General features: G+C 49.9%; 9 protein-coding genes across 9 annotated transcripts; 6 read left to right on the plus strand and 3 right to left on the minus strand.

The window, feature by feature from the left end:
* Positions 1–533: 533 nt before the first annotated feature.
* Positions 534–1,325, minus strand: P174DRAFT_456044 (uncharacterized protein; the record flags this gene model as incomplete). Its single annotated transcript, XM_024829392.1, has 3 exons — positions 534–1,036; positions 1,098–1,219; positions 1,240–1,325. 3 exons carry the CDS (start codon positions 1,323–1,325, stop codon positions 534–536), a joined length of 711 nt encoding a protein of 236 aa, XP_024686903.1.
* A 1,977-nt stretch (positions 1,326–3,302) lies between these two features.
* Positions 3,303–4,350, plus strand: zrfB (low-affinity Zn(2+) transporter ZRT2; the record flags this gene model as incomplete). Its single annotated transcript, XM_024824462.1, has 2 exons — positions 3,303–4,085; positions 4,135–4,350. 2 exons carry the CDS (start codon positions 3,303–3,305, stop codon positions 4,348–4,350), a joined length of 999 nt encoding a protein of 332 aa, XP_024686904.1.
* Positions 4,351–4,779: 429 nt separating this feature from the next.
* fkbp3 (peptidylprolyl isomerase family protein FPR2) lies at positions 4,780–5,266 on the plus strand (the record flags this gene model as incomplete). Its single annotated transcript, XM_024824463.1, has 2 exons — positions 4,780–5,015; positions 5,098–5,266. The coding sequence occupies 2 exons, from the start codon at positions 4,780–4,782 to the stop codon at positions 5,264–5,266; spliced, it is 405 nt and encodes a 134-aa protein (XP_024686905.1).
* P174DRAFT_499994 (cytochrome b5-like heme/steroid binding domain-containing protein) lies at positions 5,165–6,707 on the minus strand (the record flags this gene model as incomplete). The annotated part of the gene is made up of 3 exons (XM_024830943.1): positions 5,165–6,037; positions 6,219–6,566; positions 6,698–6,707. The coding sequence occupies 3 exons, from the start codon at positions 6,705–6,707 to the stop codon at positions 5,466–5,468; spliced, it is 930 nt and encodes a 309-aa protein (XP_024686906.1). The 3' UTR covers positions 5,165–5,465.
* A 409-nt stretch (positions 6,708–7,116) lies between these two features.
* On the plus strand, positions 7,117–8,337 carry P174DRAFT_499995 (PP2C family serine/threonine-protein phosphatase; the record flags this gene model as incomplete). The annotated part of the gene is made up of 5 exons (XM_024830944.1): positions 7,117–7,182; positions 7,254–7,363; positions 7,420–7,714; positions 7,770–7,872; positions 7,895–8,337. The coding sequence occupies 5 exons, from the start codon at positions 7,117–7,119 to the stop codon at positions 8,335–8,337; spliced, it is 1,017 nt and encodes a 338-aa protein (XP_024686907.1).
* A 1,271-nt stretch (positions 8,338–9,608) lies between these two features.
* On the plus strand, positions 9,609–10,577 carry P174DRAFT_416056 (acetamidase/formamidase family protein; the record flags this gene model as incomplete). Its single annotated transcript, XM_024824464.1, has 1 exon — positions 9,609–10,577. The coding sequence occupies one exon, from the start codon at positions 9,609–9,611 to the stop codon at positions 10,575–10,577; it is 969 nt and encodes a 322-aa protein (XP_024686908.1).
* A 6,786-nt stretch (positions 10,578–17,363) lies between these two features.
* On the plus strand, positions 17,364–17,663 carry P174DRAFT_361764 (uncharacterized protein; the record flags this gene model as incomplete). The annotated part of the gene is made up of 2 exons (XM_024821806.1): positions 17,364–17,448; positions 17,551–17,663. 2 exons carry the CDS (start codon positions 17,364–17,366, stop codon positions 17,661–17,663), a joined length of 198 nt encoding a protein of 65 aa, XP_024686909.1.
* Positions 17,664–20,327: 2,664 nt separating this feature from the next.
* Positions 20,328–21,642, minus strand: P174DRAFT_426622 (G1/S-specific cyclin; the record flags this gene model as incomplete). Its single annotated transcript, XM_024825392.1, has 2 exons — positions 20,328–21,365; positions 21,430–21,642. The coding sequence occupies 2 exons, from the start codon at positions 21,640–21,642 to the stop codon at positions 20,328–20,330; spliced, it is 1,251 nt and encodes a 416-aa protein (XP_024686910.1).
* Positions 21,643–23,036: 1,394 nt separating this feature from the next.
* On the plus strand, positions 23,037–23,527 carry P174DRAFT_416059 (uncharacterized protein; the record flags this gene model as incomplete). The annotated part of the gene is made up of 2 exons (XM_024824465.1): positions 23,037–23,144; positions 23,450–23,527. The coding sequence occupies 2 exons, from the start codon at positions 23,037–23,039 to the stop codon at positions 23,525–23,527; spliced, it is 186 nt and encodes a 61-aa protein (XP_024686911.1).
* Positions 23,528–24,515: the final 988 nt, after the last annotated feature.

The raw sequence follows: 24,515 nt of genomic DNA on the forward strand, positions 1-24,515 counted from the left end.
CCTGCTGCGCAAGGCGTTCATGCTGTGCTACCAACTAAAACACATGCACATGAAGCTCAATGCCTCCGAAGCGCAAGCCTCTCAACAGAGGCAAAATTGAGTAATTGCTGCTCCGAGACGCATGCTGGTTGGTTGACAAGAGATGCAGGGTTGCTGTTCCGTCATGCGACAGCAGGCCAGGGGATGCAACTCTCCGCACACTCTAGTCGATACTGCACGACAACATGGTTGCAATCTAAGTGACCTTTTGGCTCCTGCCGCAAGTGATCCATGCTCTATGCTTGAATACTTCAGTTGCGGGCATTGGTCTCGAGGTAACGGCCTATGTCCATCGTCGTAAGACACTTCTGGTGGCACGATTCATGCAGGTTTCAGTATGTAGCAGATGACGTTGTTGCTTCCGATCTCCGTATTGACAGTAAAGGGAGCTGACAGAAAGGGGCAACCCTCGCTACCTTGCATGTCACTCACGGCCACATTTTCACGAAACATGTCTCGCTGCCAACGAAACCACTGACAATATCGGACAAGCTTCAATCTTCGTCCAAGTTCCCCTGAGCCTGAGTGGAAATCCACTCTTCCATTAGCGCCTGACGTGAAGTATCAGAAGCGGCTGGCCGAGCTCTCGCCTTATCGCCCTTTCGCGTCACCAGCAGACATAGGACCCAACCGTAGATATTGAACCCTTCGTACTGAGTCCGAAAGCCTAACTTCTTGTCATCGCCGTCAGCACTAAGCTCATCCAGAGGCGAATCAGTTTCTTTCTGGCGCTTTGATGTGCGTTCTCCATCTGGGCTCTGCACGTCCGTCCCTCGGCGGCGCTTGCCATTGGCGTCGCTTGTGTTCGCTTGCGGAATATCGCGCAGATCGGTGTCAGCTTCACTGTCGCTCTCAACCAAGATCTTGTCGCCGCCCCCTTCGGACCGAATCACAGGAATATCTGTCGTGTCTCCGGCGCCCTCGAATGTCTTGTGTCGAGTTAAAAGTGAGTGGCGTGTGCGAGATTCGCGAAGGAATAAGGCGACCTCGAACTCATCTGTATCAGAGTCAATAATCACCCGATATCCACTATTCCCGAAATAGGCAGCCCATAGTACCTTCAGCTATCACATCTTTGACCGGCTTCCCTTTCTTCCTAGCAAATAACCTTTCATTTTCCTCTCGTAACTTTGGTAGCACCAACGGACGAATGGCGGCGAATATCCGGGGAGTACAGGGTCTCGACTATCAAGAAGCCACCGAGAATCGGACGGATTCTCGAGATAGATTCGACATTCAAGGACAGAGTATTTGCTGATTCGAAGGTAACGCCGAACAGGTGCCATGCTGATGTGGAAGGATTGACGTCACAGTTAATTGACCAGTTGCATCCGTCCCCACTGAACTTCGTCGTTACAAAAGATCCTCTAAGAGCAACGGAGGTGGATGCAATCACAAAGCTGGTGTATCATACGATAAAGAGGGTTGTCAGGTGAAGTGGCCGTCGCAAGCCAACAGTCATGCTGCGGAGTTGAATGAGCACGTGACATCGGTAATGGAATGGGCAGGCAAGACTACATAAGCCTCGTAGCTCCAATCATGATTCTCACGCTTCCAAACATCATTTTATTCATCTCTTCGACATGGTGTTTTGGGAGCTTCCGAATTCACATCTTCTAGATCTATAGAGATATATGGTTCATCAGCCCTATTACGTGCCATTATTCCTTGGGCAAGCCTTGTGACTTCCATATATCCATACTGACATCGGCTGGTTAAGAGTCCAGAGCTGTCCGAGAGTCTGTTCTTTGCAGGATTGTCCTCCGTGTAGCCACTAGTCTAGGCCGTTTTCTCTGTATTTAACCGATGGTTTGACAGACGCTGATTATCGGGACGTCGGATGTACTATGAAGTTCATACTGATGTGTGATATACCACCACCGCAGTCACTACAACAAATTCAGCTTCATATTCTCCTGACGACCCCTGCTGAATAGTATCACGTCCACGAAAATCTCCCTCTCCTCGCTTCTCTGAGAGCAAGACCTTGCACGGAGAACATTGTAAGCTTACAAAGGATGGCGGATATCGATTCCACCTTTTTCTTTGACCGCGCACTGCCTACTATATATGTTGTACTCATGCCGCACCTCTTTCCTACAACTCTTCCTTAAAATGGATCACAACAACTTCTCCAATGATTCTACTCTTAGATAGTATACATATACAGAGTACCCCGTAGATGGCCTCGAGATCGTTTGATTTCCTATTTTATCTGGCGAGGACCTCGAGCTGCCCTTCCATATCCCATGTGGGAGGTAGTCTAATTGGCCCAAGATGGACTTCGTGCGATTATAAGGTTGTTCACGTGACATATTCTCCGCGGCGCGGCCCGCTGCCAATCAGAAGCAGTGGAATTGGGGGTAGCGTGCTCCCAAGGTCCTCACAGGTGGGACGAAAACTCTTCGTCGTTGACGTTTGTTCGCTGGTTACTAGAGAGGTTTGCGGAACCGCTGTCTCCCAAGGTCCCCATCAAGAGACCACTCCCACCAACGAAAATAGATGATTCAGAGTGATGTGGGAGAGAGGTGGAAGATACTGTCACCATGGACCTCTTTCCAACCATCAATTCTCACCGTCTGTACTCTGTACACTTCCTCGACGAACCTATCCCCATCTCACAGGGTTCTCGTCTGTCTTCGTGGTAAATTTAGTAATCGCGAACGAGAGTCCATCATCGGATACCTCATCTCCCATACAAACGATTCATTGGGAATCGCGGAATCCCTAGTTGGCTGCTGAGTCTCTCGCCGTGTCACCAAGGTCCTCAATTGCGGATTCGAAATCCCTGGTGCTGTCCTGACTGTCAGCGAATACACGACGGTCAAGCCTCTGACCTCGCTCTTATCACAGGCCAAGCAGCCTTAGCACTCAGTCTAAGTGAATCCAGTAGGGACCTTGAGGATTGTCATCAGAATTTTCCGAGCGTGTCGTCGGCTTGACCAAAGGCTGTGCCAATATAAGAGTCCCGGCCAAGCCTTCAAGGAAGGACAAGATCACTTGTTCTCTACTCATCCGAGCTTGTTTCCACGTGTGTCTGCTTCGTGGAATATTTTGTCCGACGTCTGCCTTGATTTGATTTGGCTTTCGCCTGTGTCGATCATCCCTTGAGTGATCTGATCTGTGCACTTTCATCTTCTAACCCCCTCATTCATAGCTCGGAAGTGGTCCGTGCTGTTTGAAGTCGCGGATCGGGCTGCGATACCTATCTATACTGCCAGTGGCTCTGTCGACTCGCCTTCTAGGTCACACGGAAAACCACCATGCAAGGCCTTCACACTCTTCTGGTGCGCGACCCGGAGACGGGCGCCACGCCTTCTTGTGATACCGGGAACGAGTACGACGGGCGCATGGGCTTACGTATATCCTCCATCTTCGTGATTATGGTGGGCTCGATGTTTGGTGCTGTGTTTCCGGTCTTCGCACGGAGCTTTGGCACCTCGACGTTTCTCAGACGGGCATTTTTCGTTGCAAAGTACTTTGGCTCGGGTGTCATTATTGCTACCGCCTTCATCCATCTTTTGGCACCAGCAGAAGAGGCGTTGACTAATGAGTGTCTCACTGGTCCGATTACCGAATACTCATGGGTCGAAGGTATCGTCCTCATGACCATTGTTGTGCTGTTCTTCGTTGAGTTGATGGTAATGCGGTACGCACGCTTTGGTCATAGCCACTTGGATGATTTGGGACACAACGATCATGTTGATGCTGCGTCCGCGACCGTCGAATCCAAAAGCCACCTACCTGGAGAGGATCATCTTGGTCACTCCCGCGAACATCACGACAGCGAGTTGGGTGAAAAGGCCTCCTCAATCGAGGACTATGCCGCTCAGTTGACATCGGTTTTCATTCTGGAGTTCGGTATCATCTTCCATTCGATCTTCATCGGCCTGACCTTGGCGGTAGCCGGAGAAGAATTTATCACGCTCTACATTGTCTTGGTCTTCCACCAAACCTTCGAAGGTCTGGGTCTGGGTTCCCGCTTGGCAACGACCCCTTGGCCCAGTTCAAAACGCTTTACCCCTACCTACTCGGACTCGCATATGGTCTCTCTACGCCTATTGCCATTGCTATCGGACTGGGGGTGCGTAACAGCTACCCCCCGAAGGTTACACCACTCTCGTTGTCAACGGAGTTTTCGACTCCATTTCCGCCGGTATCCTCATCTACACGGCTCTTGTGGAGCTCATGGCGCATGAGTTCATGTTCAGTCCGTCGATGCGCAAGGCACCGATCCGAACTGTTCTTGCGGCGTTTGGTCTACTATGTCTGGGTGCGTTGCTGATGGCGTTGCTTGGAAAATGGGCTTAATCTCGCTCTGGCTAATGACTGTCAACAATATTGGCTTTGTGTGTATTATGGCTTTTTATGCATGTACATAGATCATATCCAAATAATCTTATTCGCTCCTCCAAGTCCGCCTACTCGGCCTGATTCTTGTAAGAAAATAGCGGTTTTTAATTTCCACTTGTTATAGAAATTCGGTCAACATGTCGCATGTAGAGGAAACAACAAAATCACAATTTAAACATGCTTGATGGTGATACGTTAGGTCGTCGACCGAGCGCCGCATACTAAGCAAACTGCGGCAGATCACCATCTAACCACGTTGCCTCGACTGGAGCACATCGCTCCCAACAACAGCCGACCCAACCACAGCACGGCTCCAATTCATCTACACCCCGGTATCTTCTTCAGTAAATTCCCATTCCCCCATTCGCATCATCTATAATAGTCAAAATGCGCATTCCACTTCTCTCCGCCCTCCTCCTCTCCCTCACCACCCTCGCCCTCTCCGCCGACCTCGGCATCAAGAAGACCCACGAGGTCGAATGCAACCGCAAGACCACAAAGGGCGATACAGTCCACATGCACTACCGGGGCACCCTCGCGGCGGATGGCTCCGAGTTCGACTCGAGCTATGGTCGCAACCAGCCGTTGAAGTTCAAGCTTGGTGCGGGGCGGGTCATTAAGGGGTGAGTTTTCTTACGTCTCGTTTTCGGGGACTTTGTTTCAGGGCGGCAGTGGCTGACTCATGCGGTTTATTCTATTCTCTAGATGGGATGAAGGGCTTTTGGATATGTGTGTGGGAGAGAAGCGGACGCTGACGATCCCGCCTGAGTATGGGTATGGCGAGCGCGGGATTGGGCCCATTCCTGGCGGCGCGACGTTGATTTTTGAGACGGAGTTGGTGAAGATTGAAGGGGTTGACAATGATGAGCTGTAGATTGTTGGGTGAAAGGCTTAAAGAGATGGCAGTGTTTCCACAGGCTTGCGGGAATGCTGCAGGTTGCCATATAGGTTGATGGCCCCGATGCGGACTTCTCTATGGGTATCTATCTAGTTGTGCAAATAAAAAACATGATATACATCCAGGCCCCAAGTCTATACAAAGTATCTTACTCCGCCAAATGCGCATTATAAGATCAGTCCATCGCATCCAGACTGCTCTCGTTGGCTTTCGCTTCGTTCTCCGATACCAGAACGCCCACTAGGCACTCCCCCAGGATGGCATCCCAGTTCACCCACGGATGGATCTCCATGAACAGTTTCCCTGAGTCTTTGCCTGCACCCCGAAGCAGCTCTCCCTTGCCCCCGGGATGAAAAGGGAGGTATGGAGTGATGTTGTAGACCTTGCCCTGGTAGGAAGTCCATGCATCGCTGCCCTTGCGCCCATTTTGCGCCTTCAGCATTGACGGTGACACTCGGATGAGAGTTGGGGGTAGGTTTGCACCCCGCAGATTATTGTTCGGCTTCGCTGTGAGCGCGGCCCAATCGAGCGGCGAGTATCCTGGTTCCAAAATCGCCTTCTTCGCTGTAGTCGACGGTTTCAGCGTGACTTGTGTAGGCGCAAGCGAGTTGTTGCTTGCGGCGCGGCTGCCCGGTGGCACGCGCAGAGATGCAGCAGCAGATGGTGGCGGACGAAGTGCGCTGCCCCACTGGGACGTGGGAGGTATCGTCCGGGACTTAGCGATGAGGTTGGCTGAGGCTGCTGGTTCTGCAGCGTCGACGGTCGTAGACGTGGAGGGGGAGGGGAGGCATCAAGGAGGAGGTGCTGGATCCGGTCTGGCGCGGAGGCACCACGGGAATCGGTTTTATTTCGCTTGAAGTAATAGATCCAAAATCCAGTGGCGATTTGGCAGAGCCATCGCGTGTTTGCTGCTCATTGTTTCGCTTACTCGGACTCGCTGCCTCCTCAGTCTGGTCGCTGGCAAGGTGGAGTGTCGGGACATCGAGAGCCGGTGCCTTCGTCGCTGACGCTTTTGGTGTCGTTTGGGAATCCTCCGCATCTTCATTCTCGTTCTTCGGTGTCTGCAATTCATTCCTCCGTAAATTATTATTTTTCGAAGGAAGGTTGGTTGTCTCGGCTCCATCGGATGTTGATCCCGGCGGCTGAGGCGAAGGGGCAGAAGGAAGCTCTTGAGACCATGATGCAGGAGGGTATCGATAGAACAAATAGCATGCAGTCGCAAGAAGCGTCACTACTCCGACCCAGCCCATACCGGAGCACCGAGGTCTAGAATAGTCTGTAGAAATCGATGAGCGACGGTGCCTGAGGAGCGGAGGGAACGAAGGCAAAAAATGACGACAGAAACAAAGTAGTGGCTCGTGCTTACAACCCATAGTGGAATTATGGTGTACAGTACTCCGTACCTACCTTCACTCATTTCGAAAAGATATACAATTCCCCTTACTTGCTCCCCTAAAGACGGTCTTCATAGCTGATTACTGATTATTACACGATTTTCTGTCTCATCATGCTCATCCACAGAGGACAATTTCCAATTCCTCATGGGAAGTCCATGAGTGTACCAGAACCTGTCGAGCAGGCTATCGTGCTACGCTCAATCCACGGATGAGGACCTACGGTGGCCATGCATGGATGAGCACGATATGACGGCTAAGCAAACAGCTGTAATTGATCCCAAGGCGTCATGGTGTCGAGGCGCCACCACCTGGTTGGCCATATTCGAACCATTGGCAGCGTAGACTCTCCTAGATGATAACCACGAGCATCTTTCCGAGGTGATACATTGAGCGGTTATTGTCTATTCCAAAAGTAACTTCAGATACCAAATGTTTCGCAATACCATCTTGTCTACCTCAGATGCGCTTCTGTTGTTCGATGCAGGAGCAGGCCAAGTGAGAAACCCTTTCTGATCTTGAAACCAATCAGCAGCACAGCTGTTATTCTTCGACTAATCCAACTCCAGGTCCAAGGGCGTCGACCTTTCCAGGAGGATCGTTGCACATTCGTTTTGCCAGATCAGTTTCCTTCCCAGACGAACGATAAGCTCACCTATTTCGCGGTCTACGACGGGCAGTAAGAGCTTTGTCGAGTTATTTACTGAGAGGATGTAGGCTGACCTTAATAACTAGTGGCTCCGAGCTGGTCTCGGATCATGCCAGCCGGGACCTGCACTTGTTACTCGCCAAGCGTCCCGAGTTCGACCAAGGCGACTATGAAGCAGCCATAAGAGGGGCATTGATCGATGAAGATGCTGTTTTGCTGGACACCTTCAACAATCTAACCACCGAGCCTGCCGTTTCCGGTTCCACTGTCGCGCTGTGCTTCGTCAATCTCACCAAGGGCGACCTTGTTGTAGCCAATCTCGGAGACTCACATGTCATACTGGCCGAGCGCGATAACCGAACCGACCACCCATCCCAAATCGTAAGTGAGGAGGGTTTGCTGATTCCCAAGGGCTTTTGGCTGATTGATGCCTTAGCGACGGCTTTCAAAGTCTCATAAACCGGATACGCCCGATGAGAAGGCTCGAATTGAAGATGCTGGCGGCGCTGTCAACACGAGAAGAGGGACGGCTCGCCTAGGTGCGTATTGTTATGCAAAAAGCTCAAAGCTACATCAAGTTCCTGACATTTGCCATCTCGATTCCTCCAGGCAGCCTGAACATGTCACGAGCGCTGGGGGATCTTCAGTATAAGAACCCAATTAACAATGCTGGTGACGAATATTCATCCTCAAAGACCCGACGGGCGTCTGCTACTACTTCAGCACCAGAGACCCGAGGTAATTTTCTGTCTGTGGAACCTCACATGACCCGGATGACGCTTTCGCCAGATCGACGTTATCTCGTGGTGGTCACGTCCGACGGCGTTAGTGATAACATTGACGATGCAACATTGATCCATCATGTGATGAGATTATCCATGCGCGGGATGAGAGCTGGCGACATAGCTCAAGAAATTGCGACTACTGCTGCAGCTCAAACGGCAAAGGGGGGAAGCGATAACGCGTCCTGTATCGTGGCTCTATTGGACGGTCAAAACACCTAGAGCCAAGGCAGAGCAGGCCTCTGAAAACTATCAGAAGAAAGCAGTAACAGGACCCTGTAATATCTGTCATGGAAGTGTAGGTATGCAAAGTGAGATGATACATACACTACAGGTGATAAATTCTGGATATCTTGGACACGGGCTGGAGGGATATGGAAAAATGGATCGCATTTTCATGGGCGGCTAAAATGTACATAGAGCATCTGGGTTAGGTTGATAGACGTGGGAATACGGAGTACAGGGTCGCTCATTCAAATTAAACGATCAAAATGAAATAGAGGTCATATGCGAGTCACAATCCTGTGGCGTCGATCTATATAGCAGATTCGGAGTATTAACCACATATTCTGTAGTCCTAATGATCCTGAGTACCGTTAGGGAAAGATGCCCAAGACTCTCTATCCCCGAAAGAGAAGGTGCTTTTCTCCAGTTAACAAGCATCAACACTAGTTGATTATAACAATAACCACGCTAAAATACACTGGGTGTGACTCCATCACACCCACTCCCAGTCCTCAGTACTATGCAGAACAACTTTAGTCATGGCTGACTTGAGAACCAACCCCTGCTCGATCAAGACTCCATCGAAACCAGCGAGCCCGACCTGAATCTGGTCTCTTTGTCCGTCCATGCGTCAACTGCCAATTCTCAGTGGAACAATAGTAAATACTTCGATGGACTGGTATGGACTGGTATGGACGGGTTCCGAAATACAACACCGAATACAACAAATCTTCACGCCCTGATTGGACCCCTTCCGGCGGCAGCTCCCCGACCTCTGTTCACCATGAGCTCCACTGATCCAAGGGTTGCGTGGACGAAGAGCTCCATCACCTTCCTCTCTGGTATAGATTCCGGTTCGCTTTAGTTAAGCCTTGTCATATCATTATCATTGTTCCCTGCTGTGAGATACCACCTGCCTATCCAGTCTACTAATGTCTCATCCTTTTCTCAAATTAGGACTCAGGAGAGACTCGTGGAATTTGCCGCTATATTTGACACTCCTGACACTCCCTCTGAGTGGGGACCCCGATTGGCTAGTGATATCGGATTCATCATAGATCTGCCATTCTTCGTGGAAGGCTAAAAGTGAAAATGATTCCACTTCATGATTCAGTTGCTTTTGTTCTAGGAAGTTCCTCTGACTTGATGTCCTCCTTTCTTTTCCGTCCTTTTGCCGGAGCGAGAACCCGTACTGTTGAGGTTCAATCACTCTTCTCCGGTGTCGGGAGCACCCCTACAATCACGCTCTTACCATCCAGGACAACGCCATGAATTCAACACCCGCATGCCAGATGTGCCATATTGGGCGCGACAGTGGACATGCACGATGGTCGAGAAAGATCCCACCTGCATTGATTATTTCATCAGGGGAGGTCGTCACGTTTGATACGATTGACAGCAGTAATGGGCGAATTGAGAGGACCTCTGACGCTTCAGCGATAAGCTCCTTGGATATGGATGCGGCAAATCCGGTTTTCGGTCCAGTTTATATTCAAAATGCGCAACCGGGCGATACGTTGAAAGTCGAAGTCATCGCTTTGGAGACCGCGGACTGGGGATGGACAGCTACTATCCCTGGATTTGGACTCTTAGCAGACGAGTTCCCGGATCCTGCGCTTCATATTTGGCAAATCAACAAGGAACAAGGATACGTTCTTTTCAAGGATAATATACGGATTCCTTTGCGCCCATTCCTGGGTTGTATCGGCCTGGCGCCTGCAACAGACGAGGACTTGTCTACGGTTCCTCCCACAAACGCCGGAGGTAATCTGGATTGCCGTGAGTTGACCGTCGGGTCCACCCTTTACCTGCCCGTGCAAACGGACGGGGCTCTATTTAGCTGTGGTGATGGCCACGCTGCTCAGGGCCATGGAGAAGTATGCGGAACCGCAATCGAGACCTCAATCAAGGCTACACTTCGATTCGAACTGTGCAAGGACATGCCGTGGGTGACGAGTCCACAATACGAGACCTCGTCCAGCAATCTGCCGACAACTAAAGTGCCCGTATCTGGCCAATACGCAACAACCGGTGTCGGCCAAACGCTTCACGAGGCCTCCAAAACAGCGGTCCGGAACATCATTCAGTGGATGGTGGCCACTAAGGGCTTGACTCATTGTGAGGCATACATAATAGCCAGTGTAGCAGGCGATCTACAGATCATCGAGGCTGTAAACATGCCTAACTACGTGGTGGCAATGACAATTCCGTTGGGCATTTTTGGCCCAAGTCAGTGAGCCTTCAGCCATATTCATGCCATCCAGCTGCACATGGTGATTGACCCTAGTATGTTTCGAGAATTCCGAAGTTAGAGAGGTCAATCACTAGGAGTTTTCTAGTCTTATGAACCAGTGATATCTTCCTTGCTTTGGTTCATGCGCCCTCAGCTATGTCCTTCCAATGTTATGATACCCACTTTGTTCGCGAAGAAATGCTTCGAATAATACGTCCTCATGAGTTTTATCAAGATGCCACCATCTATTTAATGATATATCTGAAATGTCACTCGTAGAACCAACGACTCCTGTGTTTGCTATTTTGCACATAACAAGTCACATGATTTCGTGTCGCAGCGTGTCGAGGCCTGAGGGTGAAGTGCATGTAACATCAAACAACGGCAATCTATCTTTCTGGACCACATGGATTCCACATTGGAAGGTTTGAATACCGCTCAAAAAGCCGCAGTAACTTCTCCTGCTTCTATCTTGCAAGTCCTCGCTCCTCCTGGCTCAGGAAAGACGAAGACATTGACCGCACGCGTCGCGTATCTCCTATCGCGTTATGGATACCAACCGCAGGATGTCATCTGCTGCACGTTCACCATCAAAGCGAGTCGTGAGATGCGAGAACGGCTCGCGAAGCTGGTAGGCGATGAAGTACAGTCTAAACTGATCCTTGGAACTTTCCACTCAATATGCCGTCGGTACCTGGTGAGCTATGGTTATCTGATCGGGCTGCGGAGAGGTTTCGGCATCGCAGACTCCAGCGATAGCTTGGCAATTATCAAAGTAGGGATCTCTGTTGACACCGTGATCTTCTCTATACACTCTAGTCATCGGTTGCTAAACAATGCTATCTGCAGAGGATAGTGAAACGTTTACGGTGCAGCATCCAGCCAAACACTGCTCGAGCGCGCATATCTCACCAGAAAGCTCACGGGGTCAGCCCGGACGAGGCCGCGGTGAAGTATTCCAGAGGTTCGAGATCGGCGGAGCATCACGAATTTGTTCAAATCTATCGCGAGTACGAGAGCTACCTGGCGACGTCCAATTTGCTCGACTATGACGACCTTCTTCTCCGATGCGCCGATTTGCTGAGAAGACATCCACAATGCGTCTCGAACGTCCAGGCAGTCCTAGTCGATGAGTTTCAAGACACCAACCATATTCAATACGAGTTGATGAATTTGTTTGCAGTGAGAAATCGCCGAATCACTGTGGTTGGAGACCCGGACCAGAGCATTTACGGATTTAGGTCGGCGGAGATCAAGAACCTCGGACGAATGCAACAGCATTACAAAGACACATCGGTGATACTATTAGAAGACAACTATCGCTCATCTGGCTCTATTTTAAGATCGGCGCAGGACGTCATTGAACAGGACTCATCTAGGCCAGCCAAGAAGCTGCAGCCGACTCACTGCCCGGGAACAATGCCTGTGCTGCGCAAGCTGCCAACTGCGGAAGCTGAGGCACAATGGATCGTGCTTGAGATCAAACGATCCATAGCTATGACAGGCAAATTGCTCAACTACTCGGATTTTGCGATCCTGCTCAGATCGGCTGCTCTTTCGCGACATATTGAATCTGAGATGGGAAAGCATGGCGTACCGTACAGGATGGTAGGTGGTCTGCGCTTCTTCGACAGAGTCGAGGTCAAGGTGCTATTGGACTACCTGAGAGTCATAAGCAATCCCGGAAACAGTGACGCGCTCCTGCGCATCATCAACGTACCATCGCGAAAGATCGGCGAGGAGTCCGTGAAGACTTTGATGAATGGTGCAGACGCAGCGAAGATCCCTTTGTGGAATTTCATCAAAGATGTAGCGCAGGGTCGCAGGTCGACCGACAAAAGCCTGGCCAAACTTACTGACCAGGGCCTTTGCACTCTGGTTGGAATCATTGAATCATCCAGGCAGAAACTCCTCGAATGTACGGACGGGTCCGCACCTCGCAAGCTTCTTGAGTTTGTGATTAAGAGACTCAATTTCCGAGAATATCTTACAGCCACTTACTGTCAGAATGAGGAAAACCGATGGGCGAACGTGGAAGAGCTCCTGGCCCAGGCAGGTGACGTGGCTGCGACTGAGGCTGAAAAGGATCAGGATGTTAGTCTACCTGAAATTCAGGGGCTTGCCCAACAGCAGGCCCATAAGGGTGAAGAAGCATTATCGCAATTCCTAGCAAACGTGGCGTTGTCGACCGAAGTCCTCTCTGAAGACGGCGATCAACCCCAAGAAAAAGTGACCATATCCACCATTCATGCGGCGAAGGGCCTGGAATGGCCCGTGGTGTTTGTGCCGGCTGTGTACAACGGCATTATCCCCCACTCGCGCGCAGAGGACTCGGACGAAGAGAGACGGTTGCTTTATGTTGCCATGACAAGAGCGCAGGCGCTGTTATACCTGAGTTATCCACTGAGGCAATCTCGCAACGAGGAAGCGACCACAACCGTGACGAGTTTCCTTCCGCCCAAGATCATTGAAAATCGCTTTCGACCACTTGGGCCTAACCTGCAGGAGAAGGTCGTCTATGGAATTGCTGACATCCTGCGGCGGCCCCGACCCTCATCCGAGAGCATGCTTGCGGCGTACGACTCACTTCCTTCGTTGCGAGATGATCAGTGGACGGCCGATGGCAAAGAAGCCCCCGATGCCGTAGTTAAGTGGGATGGCTCGAGGGCTTGGGGCGAGGAGCCGGACCCCAAAAGGCGGCGCTACAATCCAAATCCGTCGTCTTCTTCCACCACGACCTATCTGTCATCCTCTACGTACACAATTAGCCATCCGCAGTTACCCATGTCCACAAACATGTCGCTCGGCTTCTCATCGGCGCGAGAGTACATCAGCACCACGTCTGCCTCACAAGCCGCCCAGTCTTCAGTCCTCAAAGTTGATTGCACATCCAACCGCAACAGCACAGGGCCGGCCGCTCGAAATGCGGCTGGACTTTCTCAAGAGAACATATCGCGATTCTTCGGCAAGTCTTCGACGCAAGCCAAGGATCCTTGTCTACCAGCGCCGATGGCATCTTCGCAGCCTCAGATCGGTGCCAAAGGCCTGCTCGGGCAAGCGAACCACGTCCCTTTGTCAAATCCCGCCTTCAAAAGCGCCATTCCCACTCAGTTATCATGTCATCGTCCGCAGACGCAACGCATTAAACCGCCTCGACCAGTCCTTGAGCCATCGGGTAGCAACGAGTATAATTGGTTGGCCGCATCCTCGAGGCCCACGGAGAAACGGACCTTGCAAAATGGTGAGGAGAACCAGGGACCATCGAATATGAACGAGACTCTCATTTCTGAGCGCGCTACTGGCGAGAATAAGAAGCCTTCGGGCGCGGTAGGCGGCGTGCGGCCCGTGGCCACGTTTCATACCACTACGATGACGATGGTGCAACAAGCGGGTCCAACGGGGCGAAGGACGCTGGGGATTCGAAGAACAATGAATGATGGGTGGGCCGACCGATGGAAAAAGGCAGGCAATGGGCAATCCCGATGACTTTATGGACCTTGTGGGATACATGGGTTGGACATTAGGCGTCGAGGAGTGATTGGGCCCGCTGACAGCGTGGCGTGGCACCTAGCAAGCAACTCACTCTTTTATTGGAACATCTACGTAGATATACGGTGATGTAGTAAGTATCTCTTATGATGAGACGAGCAATCAGGCATGGTCACTCTTTGCATGGCTGGCTCGAAGATACGTTGGGCCCAAATGCCCAGTAAATCCATGCCTATTGCACTTCTTTTCTGATAGCCTACCAGCCCAGTCCGAAACGATCCACATACCATACTGAAACATTAGAGACAAAGTTATGGCTTCTCAGCGAGGGCCTTGACTTCTGAAGCTATTTGAGAAACACGTAAGGTAGGTAGTGGTTACTGATCAGAAGGTCGCGGCGATGCCGCTTCCTCCAGCGCAAAATCAACATCAGCTCCAACAACTATGACTGGTACCCAAAAGAGCGCAAGAATAATGCGCCTATCGCATCTAGAAGCATTCTGAGCTGTTTCTCCTCCTTACAGCCAGACAGCTCAACACAAGATTACCCACACTCCTAAAGAGGAGTTCTGGCATGGAGGCTTACCTGCCTCTGGTCTACTCACTCTGACCACCTGCAACAGGTACCTTACACAGTAGCCTAGACGGTCTTTCTCACGGCCAGACATAGCCACGAACTGTCGGTCAAGGAAGTACTGTAAGTCTACATAGCTTGGTACTAGTCTCAGGAACTCCCGCGCACCCACAGCGAACCTAACTGTAAGGTCTAATTCCAGGAGGAATGGACTCAGGGCAGCACTAGCTTACAGGTTGTACAGCTGCTCCTAGTGACATGCATATGAGTGTTAACTCAGGTACGGCGAGTGTACCTCACGTCAAGCAGGATGAAAACGCCAGCTGCTCACCGCAACTCTGCTACTTTGTTTCTTCGACGGAGTACGTGGGGAGTGATCAAAGCTCAGTCGGCAATTGGTGGGTCTAGGGAGAGTCTAGAAAGAGGTTGGACTTGTGAAGTTGTACTCTGTGCCCCCTAAAGCTATCGTCTCTTTGGACAGGACGGAGTGCTGGCAAGCAAGTAGAGGGTCATACTGCGTCTGCATTGACTGTCATGATGTCGTACTTCGTGTTTTAACTCCATAGACCAAACGATGGTGTTGTGTTCTTCCCTTGTACCCCGTACCTTGCTCCATCTGGACGAAAACGGTCTATCTAGAGTCTAGACAGAGTAGCTTTTAGACTATGCTCTTATGTTGTGGATCAGGGAGCTATGGATTTGGCATGGGGTATTTTTGGTGTGTACGGAGTAGAGGTAGGCCATGGAGGTACTTCGGTACTGCGTACGGAATACTCGTTTCGTGCTTGCTCAACACAGGTCTTAGCTTCGTTTACTTGGTACTGTCCATAGAGACGTCGTCCTAAATGCTCGTCTTTCGTTTAATTAATTTCCCCCATAGTTGGCTTGCCGGCTTGAGTCCAGGTCCAGAGTAAATTGTTATGGCTTGACTAACCAAAGCACTATTCTGTAACAGGACTAGTTATTAATAGTACAGGATCAGGTGATCAAACCCACACCAGCTCAGGGAGGCTATCCCCTGTTCAGGTTAGACCAGTGGGGACAGTAGTCTACGTACCATTACGTTGAGTACTGCAGCCCTTCCAATCACTCCTGATCAATACGGTAGCCTTCGTTGAGCTATGTAAGGCACCGTACCCGGTACCGAACGCTGGCCTAAGGCATAGCATGGATGGACAGCTCATCCTCACCCCATCGTAGCAGTTAGGAGGCTAAGTGCAACAGTAATGATCCCTCATTCGACGGAATGAACCTATGGCGATGCAACAGGTCAAATACCTGGTAGGATCAGCAGTGACGAAGGAGGCAGAGTCCAGGCTATCTTGAACGCGAGACCAGGCAGTCACTCGCCTCAGCCTTTGCACGACAGCCACACCAGACGGTGGTCAGTAGATATCTGCTCAGTTCGCACTTCGCACAGCCATCTACATCATCATTGGTCTCATCATTTTTGGGAATTGTCTATAGAGACTTTAGCGGAATTCTCTGTAGAGCGCCTGCCCGTCATCTCAAGACATGTACCTAGGAAGCAGGACGGCGATTGATACTTCAGCCTCATCAGGCTGAGCAGTGATGCTTACGCTGCAAGGGTATATGGAATGTGGCTAGGGGAGGACTGGGCAGTACGGAGTACCTCACCTCACCTCACCTCAGTACCTGGACAGGTCAATGCGTCGGAAAGACGACCACGTTACTGAACTCTTGGTTTCTATCATTGATACCGCTGCGAAATAATGGGAATAGTTATTTGCTGTAAACTACAACGCACAATTTCGCCGTTCTTGATGGTCTAGCGGAAGGTATGGAAACGATGTGGTTGAGACTATCCAGAAAGGTCAACTATAAGCCAACAGACTAGATCAGTTGATCAACCGCCATCTGCATCACCCTGTGGGAATTATCGAATCTGGTTTGTCGCCTCGTCTTACGACCCGTCGTTTGGCTTTTCTTTTTGGCTTTTTGCCCCTGGCAGCATCAGTGGAGTCGAATGAGTTGCACCAGAATGGCTCTGAATGGATCATCTTACAGTCCTACCAACACTGTCCAGCAGGCGTTCCCCAGAAGAAGGACGCCTTGTCGTGTATTTTCGAAATTCCTGCATTCTGTATGGATAATAACTGAAAAAATGACGTCTCTTTCTTACCAATGGCTGTACATACTCCATGCTTGATATAACAATTCTAAAGGAGATAATCGTTATGCGTATAGTTATCCATAGAGAAGTGCATGCTGTGATTGATCCATCTCTCGCGTTGAGCGTCTCCAGTTGCTATTTATTTTAGTGCATTTATTTTGGATTCATGTAGGATTTCATTTCGGTCTTCAGTGTTTTGATTATCCTCTTCGTCTACTTCTTGTATCAAACTTCAATGCTTCTGTCTATTCCTCTTTTGACCGTCCATAGCTTCTTAACACAGCAACACAGAGCATACAAAAGGGCCCCATCGTCCCAGTCCCCATCCTCACTATCTCTCCAGCTTCAACCCACTAGCATCGACATTCAACATCAAGTGCAACAATCTTTCCTCCTGGTCTATATTAATTGCTTCTCTCTTTCTTTCTTGCTCCTGAATTAGAGTATCTACTCGCTACCTATTCTTGCCTACTTTGCCCGTCTTCACCCTTGCTCCGCCACAGATACTCTTGAGACCGATCTATATAAACCTCTTTCATCCTTGGGCTCACTACAATCCATCTCTCCACTCTCTTTCAAATCAAACCGTCATTATGCCTCACAAAGTCAACGATTCGAATTCCACCCTGGCCAGCAGCGCCAGCAGCGGTGATAGAGTAGTTGTCACAGACCTGCGAGGTATGTTCCTTTTGCTGGTTTGATACTCTCCATGAAAGAATCTCGATCTCCCAAATCTAGAATGGTCACTAACTGGGGCGCCCGTTTTTCTGCTTCCAATAGGATCGAATCCTGTCCCACGCCGAACCCAACCCCCGGTAATCATACATAACCAGGGAGGACAAATTTATGACGAGACACGACCTTCTGATTGGGACAAACAGCGGTGGAAGTAGACTATCCACCGCTGCATCCTTTCCCTATTTTCTGTAGAATGGGGAAAGAATGGGAAAGGGAAGGGAAAAGAAGGGGGTTCGGTACATTACACGACCAGAATAGGGCCAGTCTGCTCTTCCTTGCCCCAAGCGCTGCTGGCAGTTGCTGCTTACTACTCGAGCTGGGCGGGAAGAGCGGCTGGGCTGGGAATGGCCTGCTGATTATCCGCGCGGCTTCCCTTGGTACCCTTTTGGGAATGGAAAAGTGAGGCGGACGATCGACACCTCCAATAATAACGACGGACCGTGGACGACGGGAGGATTTGTCTCTCAGTCATTATACCATCTTTCCATCTATCGATTATCGGCAAAGTTACTCCCCTCTCGGCTGTCGACGGATGCCTTCTCAACAGTCTGGACCTTTCTGTTCTCGTCTTGGTTCAAGTCCATCTTCGTCACCGCAACAACACCACACTCAAATGATGATGGTGATAGATCGATACCACGGCCGACGCCACCCCTGAACAGAATGTCCGTTGCCGAGCCGATCCAGTCCCTTTTGAAATTCCATCTACGCCCCGGATTTTGCGCTTGTTTTCTCCGCGAAACTGTCTCCTCGCCCTTTTTGCCCCTTCCCTTTCCCCTTCTGTACTATTACCACTTATGGATGCACTGTACTTTACGACTGGAGTTTCTTGTCTTTCTCTGCGACTGTTTTGTATCATCTTTTCTTCTCCTTATTTCCTTTCCTTGTCTCTCACACGTGTCACATTCCTCCGCGTCCAAGTGACAAGAGGTCTTGGATGCGGTGTACCACATGCTCGTATCAAGCATGGGAGATAGTGCGGAGCAACCCTTGCATCAACATCGTCGCCAGCCATGACTGAATAGTCCGGAGTCCTGATCCTTCAGTCCTGCACCTTGAAGTGGTCATATCACTCCAGATAGGGTTGATCCGCATATCGCTGTTTGCTTTCCTTCCCTTACTTTGCTGTATTATTACCATTGTCACTACGGAGTATGTTTGGGCCCTCTTCTTCATCTTCTTTTTGGCATAGCGTGGGTACCGGGTTCTTTCCTTTGTTTTTTCTTCAAGTTCCCACTGGGATTGTGGAAACGACCAAGCTCCAGCTCGTGAGCTTGAATCGTTCCCAGCCCATATGGTGAACGCCTTCCATGATGAACTCGACTACCTGCTGATGACATTCGCTTTCGCACACGTCTTTGATCCAGATTGAGATCAGGCTGCCATTGTCCTTGGACGAACTCCTTTTTGGAGTTGACTTCCACAAGTACAAGTGCGGTTGACTGAATTGTGTTCATGGCTATGACTTGGCCGTATAATCGCAAGAGAATTATTATTGAAACAACGCTACTTTTTTGATTCTCCCGGCCTTTGTTCGTCGTCTGTATCTGGTAGCACGGAGCAGCAGGCTTCACTCTGTAGAGTAATATGTCTGCCTCTCCTAGGCTGTTTCACTGCGTAGGCTCATCTTCGTTGACCCCAGAATTTCTACACGCCCCTGTTACCTTGTATCCCTCTTTCCTCTTGCGCCGAAATGCGGACATAGCTGGAATGTCATATAATCATATTCCCTTAAGACCTACCCCGTTAGTCGTGATGCTCCGCGACTTGGTCACCAAGAGATTGCATGGCCCTGGCGATCTCTCTCTAACAGTAGCTTACGAAGATCACGGGCTGCCTGTACGCTTACATGATGAATGATACTGGCATAATGCTATGTCATTCAATCTGCCAATAGTATGTATGCAAGTATGTATGGAATCAGATATATCTTTATTGCTGATCCAGTGTTCAAAATCCACCACTCATCTTCCCCTAGGAGGAAGAAGAAGTAAAAGAAAGGGGTCGATGACGGGGATCTAATAACAGAGGGGGTTGAGGGGACTTTGCAAATGCTCAATATGCTTCTTTCGTGCCAATCCACCTGGCTCCACTCTTTCTTCACCGACTTCACAACAGCAGAAAAAGGAGCCGCCTTTTTTCGTTCCTTTTTTTGTGCTTTTCATGTGTTTTTTCTTTTTTTGTTCTTGATTTTTCCGGGAGGGTGATGTCTCTCCTTCCGCATACCAACACTTCCCGAGGCCTCGTTCAGGGCCGGGTTGCATGTAAAATTTGTACGAGGAGTAAGAGGGAGATCCACATTAGTACTTTAAGGGTATGTGAGGGTATGATTGTGTGATGTAGGTAAGAAGGGATGGGGAAAAATCAGATATGAATGCCAATTAGCACCAGAGCAGACCGCCATCGAGGAAGTCGCTAGGTAAAATGGTTCGCAGCACTCCACACATCAATGGGAAAGGGCTAGAAAGAGAAAACAAAAATAGACAAATGCAATTTGGACTCGAACGGCTCGCGCTTGCAATGCTAGATGTAAAATAAATGGTGAAATGCAACTTGAAAACACCCAGAATATGATGTGCAAATGAACACAAGGGAAATGGGTATGCAATTTTGGAAAAAGGAAAAAGAGAAGACACAAGGAAATAGGAGATAGTTCTCGCAATCAGGTCGGTCGACTGCGGAACTAGGAGTAGTTCAATGATAGATAGGCAAGTCAGGTCCGGCAGCTGTGATATCACTCGCAGGTCAAACATGCCAGCAGTCAAATGAGCTAAGTATCCGATGATACCAAGGGCTTTCCTCGACCACTTTGGTCCAGCTCAGAAACTGGAAGTAAAGCTCATCTGAGGTTGCTCAAACGGTTGATGCGCATACGCGGCCACCGGGTTGTACGGGTGAGAGTCCACGTATTGCATCGGGGGTGGCGACGGTGATGGCGAGCATGTGTTAGTCTCTGGCACCTCCTTGACGAAGTTGGGGTTGCAGGCATTGGCAAACGCTTCATTTTCCGGTGTGATGGGAGGAGTGGGATACCCATTTGGCAGGTTCGAAGACTGCGCCTTCTGCGGAGTTGCCAGTCCGACCTCCCCGTAGTAAGGCTTGGAATCCGAGGGTACATCAGAGGGTGGACTTGGGGGAGTGTAGCTTGTGATCGAAGCCTGCCGGGCAAGGAACTGCTCCAAGATCTTCGCAACCCGCGAATAATGGGACGAAGAGTACTTCCGGGACAAGACCTGAGATGGCTGGTGAAGTTGCTGGGAAAGACCCACCAGGGTCATCGAATCGTACTGCGACGCCCACTCCGTATGACGAGGCTGGGGTCTGTTCAGAATGCACCGTGCCAGGGCCAAGGAAGCTCTGGCAAGGTCAGCGGACGCCTTGGAGACGAATTCCCTGTGGAACAATGAGATTTCCAAGATATAGAGAGCCAGATGCTCAACTTCGGGGTCATAAGGAGTGTCCAGAACGGCAATTTGAAGGAAGCTGTCCACAGTTGGGTGTCCGACTGTCCATCCTAGAGTTTGCAAAACGTGCCACTCCATCTGAATGAACATGTCGTCGTCGTAAAGAGAGCAGCACATCGACTTAAGCTCCTTGATGGTAGGTACACGATCCTTCTTATCACCATACTTCGCCGCAATGAGCAGGGCTGCACATCCAACCAGCTGATAGTGTCTTTTGTACACAACACGCTTCGAGCAATATCGGTCGAGCAGATTTACGGTCAGGAAGAGTGTTGCAGGCAGTAATTGGAAGGCAGTGTGGGCTTCGATCAGGAAGTCAAGTAGATAGGGACGCATGAACCACTGGATCTCAGTTTGTATATCAATCGACTCGACATCGGGGAGAGTAGCAGCCTAGAATGAAGGGAAATCACCGTCAGTTTATGCTCTCCTAGCTCCACAAATCAGGGTCACTCACGTCCATGTCCAGCATGTGGGCCAGGATGTCATCGCGGAATTCATCACTGGCAGCCTTGGATAGCTCATCCGCAATGGCAAACTGACGTTCCCGGGCAACCAGTTTCGCATCTTCCTTGGGGTCGATACGAGGAGCAGGGAAGTCGTCATAAGACTCCACAAAATAGCTGTCACAGGGCTGATAGCTGGACGTTGGACGCTTGTGATAGGCCATGTTGTCGATCGGTTGGATGATATCGATCGGAAAAATATTATCAAAGCTGCGTATGCTTCTAGAAGGAGTGGACCTGACAAAGAACTGCGTCTATCAGGAAACGACGGAATTAAGAGAGCGACAGTCGTCAAGATTAATTGCAAGTAATGAGTGTAAATTAGTTGGAAGTATTAAGGAACGGCCAGTGAAGAGACAATAGTCTGAAAACTGGGAGGTTCAAAGATGACCAGATAGCCGGGGATAAGGGTCTTCAAGGCCGGAGCTGAACGAGCGGACAGTGTTAGTAGGAATGATTATTAAGACATATAAGAATTTATTCGAAAAGAAAGAAAGAAACAAAAAGGAGCGTCAAGGTGTAGGAAGGCTGGGCTGAGAAACGAGCGAGCCAGCGAGATGATCAAGTAGAAGGGTCGGGGTGTGAGGGGGGGAGGGCATGAGCAATAAATGCAATGAGCATGGAAGGGCGACTCCGTGAGGAGAAAAGATACTAACCCAGATAAGAAGGCCTTCGGGCAGAGGGCACTATGCAACCCTTACCGTGACGGCGAGTCTAGCATCTAGGCTAAGGTGAAGGTGCAAGAATGATCTGCTAAATTGGACTCGAATGCCAGTCCCAAAGATGAAGTACGACTGAACGTCTTCACCCTAGGAACAGGTGCTTGCACTTGTCGGGTATGGCTCCTGCGGAATGTGGAACGGAGTACACAGGACGAACCCTATGTAGGGATGGGGGAAGATCGTCAGGGGGGAGCTCAACATGCAAAGAATGAGCACAACGTACAGGTTACAGTGCAGCGTCTCCTGATTGTATCTTTGCACTGGGCTGTTGTCGCAAGGTAAGAGGAGCGTTCGACAACCAACTTCCGCATATAAGGGATGGAGAGTATGTCGAGAGCAAGGCACCGGAGGACGGAAATTTTTGGTGTCTCCTGGAAGCAAGATTGACAGGTTAGCCAGCCAATTTCGTGGAACGTGCAGTAGAATGTAGCTTAAGCAGGATTCGTCCAAGTTGGCATTAGACCACAGTAGGTAGGAGATCTCTCAGATATGCTGCGAATGGCCTTCGTGATCGTCTTCAAGTATGCCACCCACATTCCATTCACCACACTTAGGACCCCTTAATTCACTTGCAGTGAACTCGCTTGGCATCGACTCAAATGTAGGCGGAAGCTTCCATAAAACTCAGAGAAGAGTATTTGAAATCTTTTCTTCCGCCTGCGATTCCATCGTCTTCCAGCCAGCTATTGTGAACGCATCCGATCGTCCGGTCACCCCTGACCCAGTTGTTCTCGAACCGTGGCAGATCACGCAAATTCAACATCGCATCAGGCAAACGAACTCTCGAAGATGATCGAATCTCAACGCGTTGCAATGGCAATTGAACAGCGTCTCTGATGTCGACAATTGCCGGTATCACTCTGGACGTCCCTTCATCCAGACGCTCGTCTTCCATCGAACAAGGCAATCCAGCTTGCATCAAGCCAATTGACGGCTCGGCGAAGGTGCAACCATGGCCTGAAACTTCCCATCCGAAATGTACAACCACAGGCCACAATTGCTCGAAAGAAGAAAACAGCAAAAGAAAAGCCAAGTCTCACCTTTCCCAGTGTCACAACAGAGGTCGAATCATGTACAAAGAAACGATGAACGAGAAGGAATTGACAAGATCCCCGTCTAATCGCTCTTCTAACCGGCAGAAGCAGAGTTAGGGGAACCTGATCGTCGACGTCACGGAGCAACGAGGACACCGAATGTCAGATCAGGGAAAGTGAGGTTTCGCCGTTTGAGCTAACAAACGTCGAAATAGAGGAACGTCGAAGCAACAGCTGACGGACACGGCTCGACTGGAGAGCTAGTACAGCGGGCTGGAGACGAGGTCGACTGATATAACAGTCAACAAGATCTCTCTGCCTGTAGACCAGTCTCGAGGATCTCTCCGGAGAATTGGCGGGAGGCTAGAAAAGGGGGAGGAGAGGGGTAGGAGAGAAGGGAGAGGAGGTAGAAATTTGAAAGAAAAGGGAGGAGAGGAAAGTGAGGAGGAGTTGCTCTCTCTCCAGACGGGTGTAGAAGAGGAAAAAGAAAAGGAAGAAAGAGTAAGAGAATGAACGGGACGAAAGCCCGAGATTGAAGTCGAGAGAATCGCTGCGGGCTAGCTGCTTGCCCACTGTATCGTAAAGCGTGACGCTTTTCCCGTATTGGTTTGTGGTAAATTGGTAATGAGTCGGACGGTGATGGTATCGCTTTTGCGTACCGAGGTTGTCCAATTTTTTGTTCAATAATACCAAAGCCTCTGGTTCTGTACACTACGGAGCACCGCAATTACAGATTCGTATCGGGCAGAACTGGGAGTTTCTGTTTCATCTCTGGACTCAGTAAACTCTCACAATCTCTACAACGCGGCTGTCAGGTTCACGAAAGACCTGATGATTCTCTCAATTGCCATTTGTGAGGTACATACATAGTTTGCTCTGAAACAGCAGTGTCACAGGTCGGCGATGCAACAAGCTTCGTAGCTGGTATTTCAAGGCTCTCCTGACGACCCAAACCCACCTGACACACCTCTACCTGGATAGAAGCGCAGGGCAAAATTACACTACTTTGCTTGAGCGCGTTGTTTACCTTTTTGGATCAGGTATAAATATGACTACATAGAATAATATGGAACACTCAATAATAATAGGCAGAAGTACTCCGTATGGAGACCATATATGAGACCTCGCACGCAAGTAATCCTTAATACTAGCTCTACATAGTCTAACTAGTAGCAAATCTACCTAACGCGGCCTGAGCAGAGGGACACCCTTGCTGAATGTGAAAAGTCAATAATAGTAACTTTACAAAAGCTGCCAGGGTAGTGGTACCGCAGCAGTGTA

Source organism: Aspergillus novofumigatus (assembly GCF_002847465.1).
Source record: "Aspergillus novofumigatus IBT 16806 chromosome Unknown P174scaffold_1, whole genome shotgun sequence".
Classification (NCBI taxonomy): domain Eukaryota; kingdom Fungi; phylum Ascomycota; class Eurotiomycetes; order Eurotiales; family Aspergillaceae; genus Aspergillus; species Aspergillus novofumigatus.